General features: G+C 39.3%; 1 protein-coding gene across 4 annotated transcripts in view; it reads left to right on the top strand.

Moving 5' to 3' along the window:
* TULP4 (TUB like protein 4) overlaps positions 1–16,562 on the top strand; it is a 163,388-nt gene that overhangs the window by 122,426 nt on the left and 24,400 nt on the right. For all 4 annotated transcript variants that reach the window (XM_052784610.1, XM_052784608.1, XM_052784609.1 and 1 more), the window contains exons 5-7: positions 200–380; positions 2,931–3,065; positions 7,010–7,176. In XM_052784610.1, coding sequence (XP_052640570.1) covers positions 200–380; positions 2,931–3,065; positions 7,010–7,176 — 483 coding nt within the window. The remainder of the gene's footprint in view (positions 1–199; positions 381–2,930; positions 3,066–7,009; positions 7,177–16,562) is intronic.

The following is a 16,562-nucleotide window of genomic DNA, read 5'->3' as shown; positions in this document are numbered from 1 at the left end:
TAGGCACTTACCTCTAGATCCTGCTGCTTTAACTTCATTCTTCGTATACATCTTTGGTTGTGGTGCCCTATTGTGGCACCATTTCACATCCCTGACTGCTTTGCTTTCAATTAATTTCCAGCGTAGCTAGTTAATTACAAGATGCGTTTGAAGGAGGGTCCAGTGGCTGACGTTTGGTGGGCTGTTGTGTTATTTCCAGGTACTGTTTGGCACTGCTGATGGACAGGTTATCGTCATGGACTGCCATGGCCGAATGCTGGCCCATGTGCTCCTTCATGAGTCAGATGGCATCCTCAGCATGTCCTGGAACTACCCCAGCTTCCTGGTGGAGGACAGCAGCGAGAGCGACACGGACTCCGACGACTATTCCCCGCCACAAGGTAGTGTTGTACGCACATCCTTCTGTTTCAGCTTTGCAAGTGTTCACGAAGACATTTCGAACACCAGGGAGTTGTCATGCTCTACTAAAACAGGAGGATGGCCGCAGTTTCAAGCTGGTAGAGGCTGAGAGATGGTGCGTTCCTGTGGAGGTAGCATGGGGATTGGAGCAGAGAGCTGGTACGGGAGAGTGGGTTTGTCCCCAGCTCTGCCACCAGTCTCGCTGTGTGGCTTGCTGCAGGTCGTACCTCATCTGTGCTGCTCTGCCTCCGTTTGCACAAATGAGGTAACAGCACAAAGCTCAAAGTTTTTAGTGAGGGTGAGTGAAAAACACTAGAAAGGGGCATATCAGATTTCACTGATAAGCAGATGTGAGGTGTTGCAATGGTCCGTATGTATGGAGGTAGTCAGAGTGCACAGAAGTTAATGTGTTATTATATAGATTCGTGTGAAAAGACACCAGTACTAGACATAGTGGAAAGTACTACACCTTTAATTTTATCTCTGTTTCATAGGATTTCTGTAATGCTCATCATTATAGTCCCATCCTTGATAGTCCTGATACAAAGAGCCCAATAAATTCTGTAGAAGGATTGGAAATGAAAATATTTCCTGCAATTACACAGGGTAGAAGAAGGGTGACTGGAGCTGTCTGGAGTTACTAATTCCCATGCTTCAGAGCACTTTGCCAGTTTGAGGGTCAGGAAGAAATCCTTCCCTCCCATTAAGTATAAATATAACTCATTGGGTGAAATGTTTTGGTTTTAAACTTTTTGGAAATCATCAATAGCAAAGACCTAGAAGGCCTAGGTATCCATGCACAGTCAGCCCCATCCTTCTTATTCAAGTAATGCTAATATTTGTTGTTAATGCTGTTGATTAGTCTATAAGATCTAGGTAAGCTGTTTCTGTTTTCCAGTGCATAAAATCTGAACTAAAGAACAAAATTAATATAACAGTGATTGTACAATGAAAAATTTAAATACGTATTAGCTAGAAATAATTCTGAATTTGCATCTCAGATCTGAACCACTGAATTGAGGACTCTCGCAGTTTTAACTCTAATTGGGATTCCGTCAAAAAAATGTACCTTTTCCAGAATCGTGTGTATATATGTCAATATAATAAGCATATGTATTTAACAAATAATAATAGAAGATAATGTGACCATCTGGTAAAATGTTAGCGTCTTTTGAAACTGAGTTTTGTTTTGGCTTTCATGCCTCACTTTTGGTACTGGGTGAGATTTCTTACCTTAGTAGAAAAGAAACAAACTTCAAATCTCCTAGCAAGCTTCTAAAGCAAGACAGAGAACAGCATTAAATTGGTTTTTCATTGTTTTTTTGAAATACTGAGGTTCCAGCTGGAGGATGGTAAAGTTGCAGAGTACACACATGAGAACTTAAATGATCCGAATGAGCTAGCTTTTTCTGAGTCAGTCAGGGCGGGGGGTGGACTTGTAACAAGCCTACAAGCCTATTTTGATGATTACCCAAACATGATGTGTTTTCTTCAGAGCAGATGCAGCATAAACCTCTCAAAGGTGACAAGCCTTTGACTCATACAGACGTGTAGGAAGGACTGGAAGTTTGATGGGTTTTTCTTATTAAATTATATACACACAGAGATGCTAATTACTAGACATCTCTCTCCAAAATGCTTTCTGATCAGCTTTTTTACAAGTTGAGGAAGCAATACCGCTCTTAACCGGCTCTGCCATTTTGGTTGACTTAAAAGTTGCTGGCTGGACCTTGAGAGGCACTTTAGCAGGGGCCAGCAGCATCTCCTGTCAGAAATTGTAAACAAAAAGAGTTAAACAACGAACAGTACAGATGGTGATATTGGTCATGAAGTATTTGAACAAGGGAATTTCAGTGAATGCTGAAAAACAAGCCCAGAGGAGCAGAGACTTTGCAGAAATGGTTTTTGAAGCCAAGTGTTCCATTTGGGCTCCCCTCTACCTTTGAGTACATTGGATCCTGTTATGCAGGATGGCAGGTAACTTTTCATGCTGCTGCCTAGCTCTTAACTTTTAGAATACAGTAATCTGTGAAAGGTCAGTGTGTTCTCTTAGAAGTTCTTAGAATGTCTTTATGTGATTTCAGGAGCCCCCAACACTTGCCCAAGCAGAAAGTGTATCTAACAAATAGCTTTTAATGTGATTATGCTGTTTATTACACTGGTTTTCAACTTGGGTCCCAAGGAAGCCTTCCAAAGCACTGGTTTTCAATTTGTAGACACTTCAGGGAGTTGGCAATGGAGAAGGATTGAAAACCACCACTGTATAACGTAATAGCATATGCATAAATCACATTGGATATACTGCAGTAAAAATTCACAAAGTAAAAACATTGGGCTTTCACAAAAGGAGGCAAGTGAACTAGCTAAACCTGCTTTGCTTTTGCCCATAGACGTTGCAGAAATAAGCAGGTAGAGTTTGAGGCTTGGAACCACTCCTGATGGTGGTAGGCTGAAGTACAGTGTATTTCAGCCTGGATGTAATTACTTCTGGTTGTTTGCCTTTTGCTCACTCCAGAGCCTTGTTTTTGCAGATGGACCAGCTGCATATCCAGTCCCGGTACAGAACACCAAACCACTACTTACTGTCAGCTTCACATCGGGAGACATCAGTTTAATGAACAATTATGACGACTTGTCTCCTACTATCATCCGCTCAGGGTTGAAAGGTACAAAAGGAAACCATTTCACCCCCTCCCTATGCTCTATTTTTCTTGTCTTTTTAATGATGTGTGTATAGGTTATGGTTTTGCGATTGTCTCTCCTAACCCAGCAAGCACTTGGCCGCCGTTATTGCCATTTCCAGCAGTGACACCTGCTGGTGGAAGAGCAGCAGTTGGCTGATAGAGTTTTTGTGTTTTGAAAAAATGTTTCCATTTTTGAGATCATGTTTTCATGGCAGTTTTGTAGAGCAATTGATCTGTTTTCTGGTTTTCAGCTGAATGTGCTAATATGTTTATGCTTCTTTGTGTGAATGCCTCTGCTATGTAACACTTCCTTTCCATCTTTAATTCACAAGGTCTCCTCCCATGCTTTTGGTAACCGGGTATGAATCGCAGTGCTGCTTTGACTCCCACAAATTTTGAAAATGTGCTAGAATTATTAATTATCAAGAGGCAAGTTATTCTGAGAGAAGGAAAATTCCACTGATTAATTACTATACATCTTGCTAAGTGATGTGCATGAATGTTTGTACGATCAGTATTCCATGTAAAATCTTTAATTCACATTGAAATTTTTACTGTTCTTACCTATCAAAAAGTCCTTTACTTTGCCAGTACTCTCGGTACAATTTACAGTGCTTTGCCTGGAGAGAAGTTTTAATTCACTGTGGCAAATAAGCACATACTTAAATATAGGTTCCATTGATTCTTTTTCATCTCCACAGGTAAGTTAGTTTTATATTAGATGAAAAAAAAAAAAAATTAAGCTGTTAGAGCAGACTCTTAGCTGTTCTGTAACACTGGGATATTTTTTGTGAAAAGTTGCCCTAGCACCAGCCTAGTAGTTTTGGGGTGATCCACTATGTAGGGTAGTCTTAGGAGATTAAAAAAATCACCTTTGAGGTTTCTTTTCCACTCCTGCTTCCATCTGTGTCAACACAAGAAGCACATGGCTGGCAAAATGTAGCATCCTGGGGTAACCCTATGATCCAGAAAACTTCTTCAGCTGAAAGGACGCCTAAAGTCTGGGAAACTGGAACCAATTTAGAGAAGTTCTTGTGATATCCACCGAGGGGTGTGCCCAGCATCTCCACAGAATTATAGTAAATAGGATAGGAAGTAGTCTTGAGTTGTCATCTAGTCTAGCTTTCAGCTGGAAACAGTAGGAGAAACAAACTCCATCTTATTCTCTGTTTAGAGTTGCATGGCTCTGTCTTGCTGGGGATGTCTGTCCTGTTTCTCTTTCCCCATTAACTTTCACTAATGGAAAAAAGATCCCTTAATTACATCACCCTCCTCTGGCAAAATACTAATGTGCAAGCTACAGTAGAAATATTTTTTATTAATTGTAAACTGGACTACGTCACAGACATCAGTAGAAGAAGAATGTGCAACATCTTACTGGATTAGGAGTATGTATAAGACAGAGAGAGAAAGGTGATTGGGACATCACTGTTGTTTTGAAGCTACCCATTGTACAGTGGAAAGTGTTTTAGATATAACTGTCATATAGATGTAAACATTTTCTGTACCTTCTTATCAAAATTTTTTTCAAGTGACTATAATTTTACTGGTTGTTATCACATGCAAGAATGTGCAAAAGCACCCAGCTCAAGGTCTCCATCCTCTCCAGCCACTTGGTATTCTGCTGAGAGTGGATGGTCTTTAGTATTGTGTGTAAGTCTTAATTAATGTGTTTCTGTTTGAAATCTGTAAGTATTGCTTTGTGGTCTCTACAGCAGATGCACTTGTCTTTATGGGCTGCTGGATGAGCAGCATACTGAAAGTATTTTTAAAGCAGGCAACTATAAAACTATTTCAAGCAATACCAATATATTTTTGCTGTTCTACTAGCTTTGTATAGCTGTCATTTTACTGGGAATATTCATATTAAATTGATGCAGAAGAACATTTGCTGTTGAATGAGATACCCGAATACCAGTTCTTTTCATCCAGCTTGAACACTCCTGGAAGTTTTATCAGTTCTAGTGGAGGTCCTGAACTGTTCATTTGTATCCTTCTTTTCTTTATGCTTTTTATTTCTGTGATTCTCAGTGCACTGCTACCTGCAGAACTGCTGAAGTGCATCTACTTACTGGTGGTACTAGTTAGCTACAACTGCTACCTGTAGAGCTATGGCACATTTAGAGTGCTCTGTCTTCAAAGTTTGCTGATACACATGCCTGTAGTGGCTGGCAAGTAGTTTTCAGGGATGGCTCTGATCCACTGATTCATTTGCAGACCGTTACCCTAGATGAAACCTCCTCTGATTTCTAATCTCCGTGCTTGTGCTGAGACCTAGTTATCAGCTGAGCTATTGTACATCAAGGTTCAATAGTCATTGAAGACTCCGTGTGCAGTGCAGCATGCTGTAGAGCCGTGCTGTCCCAGGGGGATGCTGCAGCCCATGTCCAGCCCTTCGCTGCCTTTGCAGCAGCCTAATTCTACGAGTTTTGAGAGAGAGAAAACTGCTGGATGCAGTAATTGCTCCTCTTCCTCTCGGTATGGGGATTGACTGAAGGTTTTATCTGAAGACATGTATCCAAAGGAGATTGTTTTTTCACTTTGGTAATTGTTTAGTTAAACCAGCTACCAAAAGTGGAGTTGATCAGCATGCCTCATTGATTTCTAACCTGCCTATCATTATATTCTCTGAGAAAGATGAATTAAATCCCACGGTAGATTACTTAGAGGGCTGAGGACTAAGAGAAAAAAAGAGGCATACAGTGCCTAGCTGTGAAAAAATTATCTTGAGGAGTATGCGTCTTGCCTCTGATATGTACAGAAGTATAATTCCCATGAGAAATATCAGAAAGTTGAAATAATACAAAACCATTTTAAATTGCACATAAAAGTCTCTGAAAATGACAAGTTGACAACTTGAAACAATTTTGAGATCCTTCCTGCCAACTCTCATTTCTCTCCTGCTTCTTCATTTGAAGATAGTTTCTCGCCCACAAATTTCTTCAAAAGGTTCTTGGCAGATTGAGCATCCCAGGGCACAAAAGTTTTGTCTTTACCTTCACTTTGTCTCAGCACAAAATAGCTGCCTTTCACCTCTGGTTTAAGAGTAAAAAGGTTTGAAGACTAGCTCAGTATTCCTTGCACATACAAATCTGCCTCTGAAACACAAGCAGAAACACAAAATACTGTTTTAGTGCTCTTCTTGAAGTGTGACAAAGAGCTGGAGGATATGAGGGTTTGAAATTAGCATCCCCCAATTAAGCTGTGGATGTTCCTCATCATGAGGTGCCTGTAGGAGAAGTAACCGATACGTATATTCATACTCATGTACATGAGAGACTAAGTAATCCCTGTGTGCTTCTGGCAAACTCATGCTAGACAAATGAGTAGATTTTCACAAGTCAGGTGTCAAAAGAAAACCTATGACATGCAGGCCATATGTATATATGGAGAAAAATTCAAAAGTCTTTTTATTTTGATGTTATACTAAACAGTAACTCTAGCTTGAGTTATGCTAAAAGTTATTTCACAGCCAGCAAGAATATGAGACATTGCCAGATATGCTGCTTTTTTGCACTGTAGGCCTTTCCAGACAAATACTCTTTGCTGCTCTCTTAGTGAGATTATTTATCTGCGTATTAACGTGATTCCACTTACCCCAAGGATGTGCATAGGATCTTCCACATCAGTTTTAACATCTCTGATAAATTCTTGTCCTTAGGTACTTAGGAGCAACCACTGATTACATTATAGGCTCACCATAGAGAGAAAAATGAATGGTTTTAACACATTTTTTGCAATTTACAAAGTAAAAAGAGTCATTCTTGGAAGTGCCTATGCGGCGTATTTGCTACTAGTTCAATGATAAGTACTTAAGTAACTTTTGAGAGCATGATTTAGCTGTTCAAGTCACTTTACAGCATCTGGAAATGCTGTTCCTACTGATTCTAATCAGTGATTATTGCAAACCATCTTTGTGATTTCAGATGTGGTGGTGCAGTGGTGTACACAAGGAGACCTACTTGCAGTAGCAGGCATGGAGAAGCAAAGCCAGCTGGTTGACCTCGGCAATGGTTCCCTGTTGAAAAGCGCACTTGTCAAGTTCTACAATGTGCGCGGGGAACATATCTACACTCTGGAGACACCTGTGCAGGTAGGAGGTATTTTTTAACTCAGTTCTCAATGCTTTGCGGACATGTTTTTCCCACATTAGCTCGTTGGTATAGACCTGCAATGTGAAAACGGTTGTAAAATGTCCTGAACACATTCTAAAATATAATATAGATTAAAATGCACTGTAAATATTGTTTGCATTAAGACAGACATCCAAGAGTGCACCTGATTCTAAGGCCCACTGTGCTAGGTATTGTAAAAATATATACTGAGAAACAGTCTGTTTCCCGAAATCATTGGGCAAGACAGAAAAAGGAAATTCTGTTGGTTTATGGGTAAGTGACTGGGGAGAAAACACTAGATAACTTGCTTGATGTTGTAGCAGAGCCAAGAGCTGGACAACAATATTCCAAGTCCAGTATCATAACTGCAAGATTATTCTCTCTTTGTTATTGCTGTAATTTTCTAACATACAATCAGTTGATCTGATGCAATATTTTACTTTTTATGGCATCAGATGGAGAAGGATGAATCAGAAACTCTTGTTTCTGTTCCCACCTTCTATACAGACTTCCACTGTAACCTCAGTCATGTTACTTGACAAGTAAATGTCAACACACGTTCTGTCTGTGTGCTGCTTAGGAGCACAACGTACTTCATAGGTCTTTGCTGGTATTTCAGAACCCAGCTGAATGTCTCTCTACAGTTTATTTCATTTTCTGCAGAATAGGGATGATTCCATTCTGATTTCTGACTGTTATTAGTGAAACTTAATTTATAATAGCTTTGAAATCTGAAAGTGGAGGAAAATGCTATAGATGTATTTACTTAATTATGTTTAATGATGATACCATTTATTATCATTTTTTTTTTTCAGTACCCTGATCTGGGATGGATACAAAAGGATGACGTAGTAAACCAGCTGCTAAGCTTTTGTGTTTGCTTATATTTAGCATTAACCTGTGCTTATTAACGTTAGCACTCTAATTTAGATAGAATTCTTTAGTTTTGTAATGTATAAAGTAATGGTCTCTAAAGCCAACATAAATACGTACAGCGACATCTAATGCTGATTTAGGTACCTAAAGGACTTACCCATATACACAGCTCTATTGTCTTAAACACAGCCCTTTCAGCAAAGTAGCACAGCCCTTTCCTCTCTGGATCAATTCAGGAGAAAATGTATTTATACCAGTGTTGCTTATTCCCAGACCAGGTGAAAAGCAGACATTCTGTTACTACAGTATGTCCATGTTAGCTGTTGAACCAGTGTAACAGTCTGGTGCCAAGCTGTGAAATCAAATTGTGGTTTGAGCATCAGAACCGATGGGATCAGGTTGCCTTAAGGTGTGTGTGTGTGCACGCGCAGGCTCTTCTCTTACTGCTTTGTTCCCAGTAACCTCAAATTCTCCTTCATTTAAATACCTTCATCTCCTCTCGTTCTCCCTATATGGTTTCAACTTCTTTTCCTATTTTCAGCTCTTCTCCTTTCTTTCTGCCTAATCAGCTGGGAGAAAGCACATATTGTGGCTGGTGTGAGGGCTGATTATTTTGCCATTATATACTTATAGGGCCACTGACAAGTCATACAGAACAGGTAACTGCCAAGTTCATACTACAGTATTTCTCATAGTGAAAATACTAACATAAGCCTCTCTGCTCTTTCCAACTGCTAATTTTCACTGAAGTTGCAGCATTTTGATACCATGGAGATTTCTTCCCCCATTGTCAACTTCAGATGAAAAGACAACAGCTTCAGAAGTTGTAAGCCAGGTTGGACGTGAAGGATGGGGGAGTCAGGGGGTGGCAACCACCACTTAATAGCACAATCATGGAGTCTCATTTCCTTGGGAAATAACATTCAAACTGATATATTTATGTTTATTTAAAAACTGTGTCCATAAACCTGCCTAAAGTTAGAGACACTCTTCTTATTAGTCAGTGTTTATTCTCTTTATTTAGTGCATTTAAATTCATATTTACTCAGCTGCAGGAGGAAGTGAGGGGTCTTTCAGAAGGACATCTGTATCTGCTCATGTGGACTTTATGCTTCCATGTATTTGAATGCTGGTCTAGCGGTATTACCAGCTAAGTGGCAGGTATGCTAGAACATTGCTAAGTATTTGGTTTACTAACAAAACCAGATAAAAAGTGCTGTTCCAAAAAAGTTGCTAGTAACTTTTGTTATGCTGTGCCTCTGCTCCAAATATGTATATGCAAAGACGACACAATGAGTTAGTGGTCCCAGTAATTTGTCTGATGACAAATTCATCAGAGTAAATTAATTAGTTTTCTGTACCATAAGAATCAGCCTTGTAATGGGATTTTATAAAATTAGTCACTGGTTATTGAAGAAAAGAATTGAAGAAAAGAAAATAATTTCCTCATCTCAAACTCTTCTGCTAAAACTGCTTCTTCTGAAGCAAGCAAATGTGTGACTGGAAAAGCACATTTATTCTAAATAAGCATTGTTCTGAATATAAAGGTCAAAAAAAGTAGAGCAGCAAGGAACATATACAGGTGCAAAACTGATTTTCCATGTGGTCCTCTGTCCCAATTCTTTGATAAAGCAGACGTCTGAAAATTTTATCACTATAATATCCTGAACTGGTTTTGTTTCTGCTGTTTGTCTGTCCTGTCTTTGGTAGGATATTCAGGAAACAAGAGATTTTATTGTTTATAACAAAACTCAGTCTAAAACTTATGTAGGATTTATATGCAACTTGGCTGAAATGTTACCTAACATAAAGTCACTGCAAACCCCAAGGCAGAATAGACTTGGGTACTGCAGGTTACTCATCTTGATGGAACAGTCATGGATCCCTTCAAGGTGTTTTATGTGCCACCTTCTCCAGCTTTAGTATGGTTTTGGCATCCTCTGTCTCATTTGATTAACTCTCTTAAGCTCTTACCTTCAGTGTAGGATTATATAGTTCTTAAACCTAGTTTGCAGACTATAAAACCTTAGATAGGGACACCACACTTGTTGAGAAGTATCCAAATGAATGCAGTAGCTTTGCATGAAAAACAACATTCATAAACAGAGTGGTGGGGTTGGCATAGTGTAACAGTCTCTCTTGTTCTCTGCTCTGGAGCTTCAGCCTGCCACCCTGGCATGCTGCAAGAATATATTTGCAGAATATAGTGGAAAGAGCTGAAAAAGCATTGGTAAGGGTAGGGCAAATATTGAACTTCTGCTGCACAGAATCAAACTGGTTTGAACCTTGAAAGAATGATGAAAATATTTCAGAAGGGACTTCAGAAAGTCACACCAGATTTTTATCTTATTGGAAGCAGTTCTATGAAAACTGGGTCCATACTGTGACTCCACAGAGTCGATACTGGTTATTTATTTTATACAAAGAGTGTATCTTAAAGGCTGTTGATTAGCTGATAACTATTCAAAAATATACTATTAATTTCTGTAAAATTTAGCTCTTACTACACTTGCCCTTGTGTACACGAACACCAACCATTGTTGTACCAAAAATGTGCCCAGTTCTTTTAGCTGGCAGTTTTTTCATGGTCCTGCTTTTTCAACACTTAAAAATGTGATTACAGTAGCAGGCTGCCCTGCTGGTCATAATTTTTTTATTGGAAGAATGTTACTTTCTTACATTATTTGTTAAATACTCACAACATTTCCCTGGCATCAAGCAGGGATGAGAATAATCAACTCATTCAAGACTGTTTTACAGTCTTGCTAAAATTGTTTACCGGAAATGCTGCAACCCAGTTCTGTCACTTCAGAATTTCTCGTCTGATGTGCAGACAGGTCTTTATTAAATCAACTAACCATACCTGCTGTCGCTTCTGAGTGGATACAGCTGCTCTGCATCTTCCCATTTGAACTTTAAACAGACAAGTCTCCGACAGGATCACTTCAAAATTACCTAACTGCCAACTTTAACAAACCTGTGAAATTTTTCTGTCTAATGGTTCAGAGTTGTGGCTTATGTTTTGGTTCCTTCTTCACTTTTCAAAATTTTCTTTTTTATATGTCCCAGAGAGGACCAGGGGAACAAGAATGTGGATTTAGAAACCCTGATGCTGATCTCATCTATGCACCTATAAGTCTACAGTAAATTTACATTAGCTTATGATTTTATACCACTGTGTAACTGATGTAAGAACAGATTAAACCTCAAGCGTAATGAAGAATAAGGGTAAGAGTGAACTGAGCCTCGCATGTTCCAGAATCAGTTGTATAGGCAACAAGATTAGATGCAGAAAAACTGTAATCGCATTTTTATCAGTGTAATATTTTTAAACCCTAATTCAAACTGGTGTACCAAAGGCTAAATCTTTTTGGGAGAGGCTTCCAGGTGTCTTTGAGAAGAAGACCCACTTGCTCTAAACCTGCAGCTGTCAGCAGCAGCCTTCACAGCATTTCATGGGCTGCTTCTCTGCTGGAAATGTCCCGGCATCTGAATGGATAGATTTAAGATTATGTGATCCTGCAGAAACCTGGTAGTTGTGTAAAAGCTATTTTACTAAGGCCTGAGAAGGAGGCTGCAATTTTAGGTTAAATTCAGATCAAAAGGCTTTGAGAGAAGAGGCTGCCTTTTATGTTACTCAGCTGAGCTGACCTTGCTTTCTTTGTCTTCATTTATTTCACATAGAACGTTCAGGTTTGTTGCTTCTGAATTAATGTTGCCTTTCATTTATATTGCCTGAAATTAATCCTATTTAGTTGTTATTGGATGACAACAAAGCTTCAAGAAGAGTTTATTTTCTTACAGAAAGAGAAACAAGAGCAACAGTATAGAACTAGCTGGTGAAACATTCTTCAGGATATCAATAAGGACCTTGATATTTTCCATATAGGCCATAAGCTCCTCTCTGCCTGCTGCAGGAATGGGTCATAATCAGGACTGGAAAATGGAGACACTTGTCTAAGCAAAGACTCATTCTGCTAAAAGGGAATCTCATTGCTGTATTGAAATCTTAAAAAAAAAAAAACCAACCTGTAGAAACAGAGAGGATATAAGAAACATCTGCAAACAGAATAAGACTTCACTGCATGAAAAATCATATAAGGCCACAGCAGTGTAATTTCTGACCACATCAATAGTCTTTATTGCTTTTATCACCATCAATTCTTACTAGTTAATCTTATTCCCACTGTAAATATGGGGAACAGAAGAATGAAGAAGTTATGTTACTTTCCAGCAGCCATCCATGAATGCTGTGGCAGTACAGAGGTGTGCACAAGCAATTCACAAGAACCGGGTGGGCATTGCAGCCATTTCACCTTCCAGCTTCCCTCTGAGAAAAACAGAGGGAAAAATATGTGTCTCCAGGCCAGCAGTCTAAAGTGAGAGCAAATAGGCAACGTGCATCAGATTTTTACTTACCATTCACTAGATACTGTTTTGCAGTTGGGTTCTTTCTGCTGAGAAAAATCCTGCTTGTTGCTCGGCTTTCTGCCCTGGAATACCATTTTTATTTCATTACCAGTGGGACTCCTAGTGCCAGCAGACAAGGGATTAGTGCAAGCAGCAGGCAAGCCCCATGGCTCAGGATTTCTGAGCTCAAGGCAGGCAGCAAGAATCAGCTTGAACAGTGTTTTCGTTGACTGAACTGCATACAAGTGATGAAAGGTATATAAATTATGTTCTCTCCTGTAAGAGAGACAGATGAGTGAATTATAAGAAGCAATCACAGAGCTTGAGCAGGAATATCCATTCCTGCATGCTTTTTTTAAGGGGAGTTGACAGCCCAGCTGGGGGTTACAAATTTAAGTAGATGTAGCTGATTTTCAAGCCCACTCTGAAAAAAATGGCAAAAGAGCTCCTTGTTGGCCACTGTTTGAGATGTGTTTTCAGTCAATATTTCTCCTGATAAAACATCTCATTTTTTTGCTGTTTAGCCAATTATTTCTTGTATATAATTGTCATAGAGCTGAATCCTATCTATGTATAGAAGTTCAAGGGTTTTTTGAGGATTTTTTTTTTCCTACATGTTTGTATATAAACCCTGGGATTCATTTGAGTATTTACAGTTTGTGCTGAAATTTTTCAAAACCTGATGGGATTTTTATATGCAAAGTGAGATTAGAAATTATCATTAGACATTTTATTTGTAGCTGCATTTCCTTGGTCACAGCAGAAAAAAACAAGTGTGCAAACATGGAAAATAAAATTCTTCTGTGCTAGAATCTGCTTGTTCATTTTCTAACAGGTGTAATACGGGTATTAACAACTTTTTTCCTTCCTTTTTTTGCTAAACAGTGCAAATAAGCGGATGCTTTATGAGGAGCAATACTTTTGCACTGGGCATTGGAGTTCAATTGTTTTTTCTCAGCAGAGTTTGGAAGGAAAGCTGTGGCCAGCTCATAACTGACTTGCTGCAGTAATTGATTCAGGGAAAGGATGGGAAGCGTAGCTATTGAAAAATACTATTGGAGCAGTACATTCAAAGGTCAGGTCAGATCTGGCATTTGGGTGATCTTTTATTTCTCCAAGCCTGTAATGACAGGCTGATTTTCCCTGAACCTTATCTTAAATCTTAGCCCTTCACTGTAAATGAATTGTTGCTGGATATTAGGCTTGAGGAGTACTGGGGGACTGACCATTCCATAGAAGGCGGCAGCAAGGTGTGTCTGGTGAATCAGTAAGCAAAAACAAACCAGTATGGTAACAGCATTCTTTGATGAGATTGAAAATATTAAGATTAAAACGTGAGATGTGTGGGGAGATTAAATATACAAATGCAGGAGTAGAAATGTCATGATTTACGAACGCTTGTAGGTAGCGTGTGTGCGCATGTGTATTTAAACATGCACCCACTCACATGTTTACATAAAAATACATAAATAGAATATAAAGGAAACAGACATTCAGAAGTTTAGAAGATGGCTGAACTATGGTTGCCTATTGGGAAACTGTGGTGAAATCATGCAGTGAGGCAATGTCTTTTGACTTCTGACTTTCTTCTCTTCCCCAGCTCCACAGTGCTGTGTTGCCAGAGGTCCCACCCAGTGTTTCAAAGCTTCTGAAAAATGTGTTTCTTGGGAATATGTTTAAGATTGCAAAGTTTCTTGCACTGGTGCTGTCTGCATCTCTGCTGTTCTCTGCATGCAGCGGTAACCTGAGGAGAGAATTGGTTTCGTTTGACTCTGTTTGGATGAACAGAGACCTATCTGGATGTGATATATTGGGTTATAGTAGCTGCAATAGTAGACTTCATGGCAGGGCTACCTGGATGTGCTGTATTTGATTATGATAGCTGAGATATTAGACTTCTCTTTGGTGTTTAACTCTATGCAATAAATAAACATTTGTGTGCTAAGTCACATACTTGTTTGTTTTCACTGTATTTATAGGTGAGCTTTAGTTGATGCAAGGTGAACAGAAGGATGCAGTTTGTATCCCACAGTAACGCTCGGGTAGAGTGTTCTGCCCATGCTGGGTTTCAGCCTTTGGGGAAATCAGGGTCACTTCTACTGGTGCCTTTCTCAGACTGCCGTATAGTAGATGTGGCAGATACCTAACTTGTGTCAGTGCCTTTTCAATTGCATTTATTTTGCGAGCAGCTTGAACTGTCTCATTACTGCCAGGCAGTATGAGGCCTGAGCCACACTCTCAAATCATGAAAATACCAATCAGTAAGGGATACTTTAAGTGATCACTCATCAAATTTAAGGCTCTGTCCCACAGATCATGCTTATGACAAGCCATGTAATAATTATTGATGGTACACAGAGGATTTCTTATTTCTTTTGAAATTCTTCACTACAAAATGCCTTTAGCAATGACTGTGAAAATCACAAGGTTCACATGTTGCTGCTTTCTGTTTGCATATCAGGCAGCCTGAAGGTTTGTGCCTCCATGGAAGTGTGTGTGTGTGTGGTGGTGCCTAGATGTAATGAAAATGAAGCTTCTTCATTCCTCCCACTTTAAAACCAATATTTTCCTTGAGATTTAAATATAGCATAAGATGACATAGGAAGAAAGATCTTTTCTCTGAAAAAGTTGTTTCATCCAACCCTTTTATCTTGATGATAGACATTGATATAGTTCTGTGCAGCTGCATTTTGCTTCATATCATTCACATAAAAATATCTTGTCCCAGTTTCTCACTTTAAGTATCTTGAATTTGTAACTGAAGGGAAAGCTTTTTTCCCCAGACTAGATTAGTAACTTCTGGGCTGATCTAACCCTGGGTACTGTATTACTAGAGAGGAGTGGATAAAAGTTACTACTGATGGTGCCTTGACCCTTATCTTCTGTATAGTTAATTCTTGTTTGGTGCATCTTGTGAAGAGCAGAGATATTCCAAAGAGACCCTGACCTTTCAGTAAATACAGTTCATACTTTAGATGAAAAACATGTTTGCTTGAACTTTTGAGTGTCACAGATTGTGAAAAGGAGGGAGCCCTTCACAGGAAGGAATAAACCTTTTTGTAGTTCACTGATTACAGCCTGCTGCACGGTATTCTTCGTGGAGTGAGAGTTTCTTCTTTACTCTGTGTTGTTTATTTGTATAGAGGTAGCAGCTATGGGGTTGAAATTCCATACAGTATGTGTGTATATGCAAATAGAGATGCTTTGTAACACAGAAAGCAAGAGATGACAGGTGGATGCAGCTAACACTCATGAAGGGCAAAAGTAATAGTGGTAGGGCTGTAAGAGGTCACAACAGACTGGTGCTTTACATGAAAAAGATGGGGTTTAGGAAGAGAGATTAGAGAGCTCCTTGCAAGCACTACTCAGTATTCTCACATGAACTCTTAACATTCATGCAGCAGGGAATAATGTCCAAAGCAGCGTTTGAGTTGTTTATTGTTATTCTGCTCCACATTCTGACACTTAGTACCAGTCGCCTCTGACTCTTTCTGGTTTTACTGTCATGAATTTAGACATTTCAGAGTGTAGACAAGCAGAAGACAAAAGGCCATTCTCTGTTTTGTTCCTGGTGCTCTTTCGCAGTTCACTTCCTCTGCGAGTAGTTCAAAAGAGACACTGTGCAACAGAAGACTCAGTGCAAGACAGCAAAGCCGACTGGGTTTTGTCCACTAGTTTACTAAGTGTCTCTGGGCATATAATTTAACTTCTCAGTTGTAAAATGTGAGCCATTACCAGTGGATAAGGATTGATTAGATGACTGAAAAAATCATCTAGATAGGGCATCAGAAGATCCTGCTTTTTAACACTGTGTGACTTCAGAGTCACGTATCCTATCCAGGTAATGAATTTGGTAGACAATTCCTTGTGTGAAGAGCTTTAAGCCTTGTGAGTAAAAAGCACTGTATAAACATCAACTGCTCTTATTGATAATTTCAGATGTTCACATTCTGCTCCCTTTTTGTGGGCAGTAGTATGCACTTTTAAGTTTCTGGAAGATTTAGGGTAACATGATCAGTGCTAAATTCATGTGATCACTTGCTGTGCAACCATCTTGGAGAAAGTACAGGCTCTTTTA

This window comes from Harpia harpyja, chromosome 4 (genome assembly GCF_026419915.1).
Source record: "Harpia harpyja isolate bHarHar1 chromosome 4, bHarHar1 primary haplotype, whole genome shotgun sequence".
NCBI lineage: Eukaryota > Metazoa > Chordata > Aves > Accipitriformes > Accipitridae > Harpia > Harpia harpyja.
This window is presented reverse-complemented; position numbering and strand designations above follow the sequence as displayed.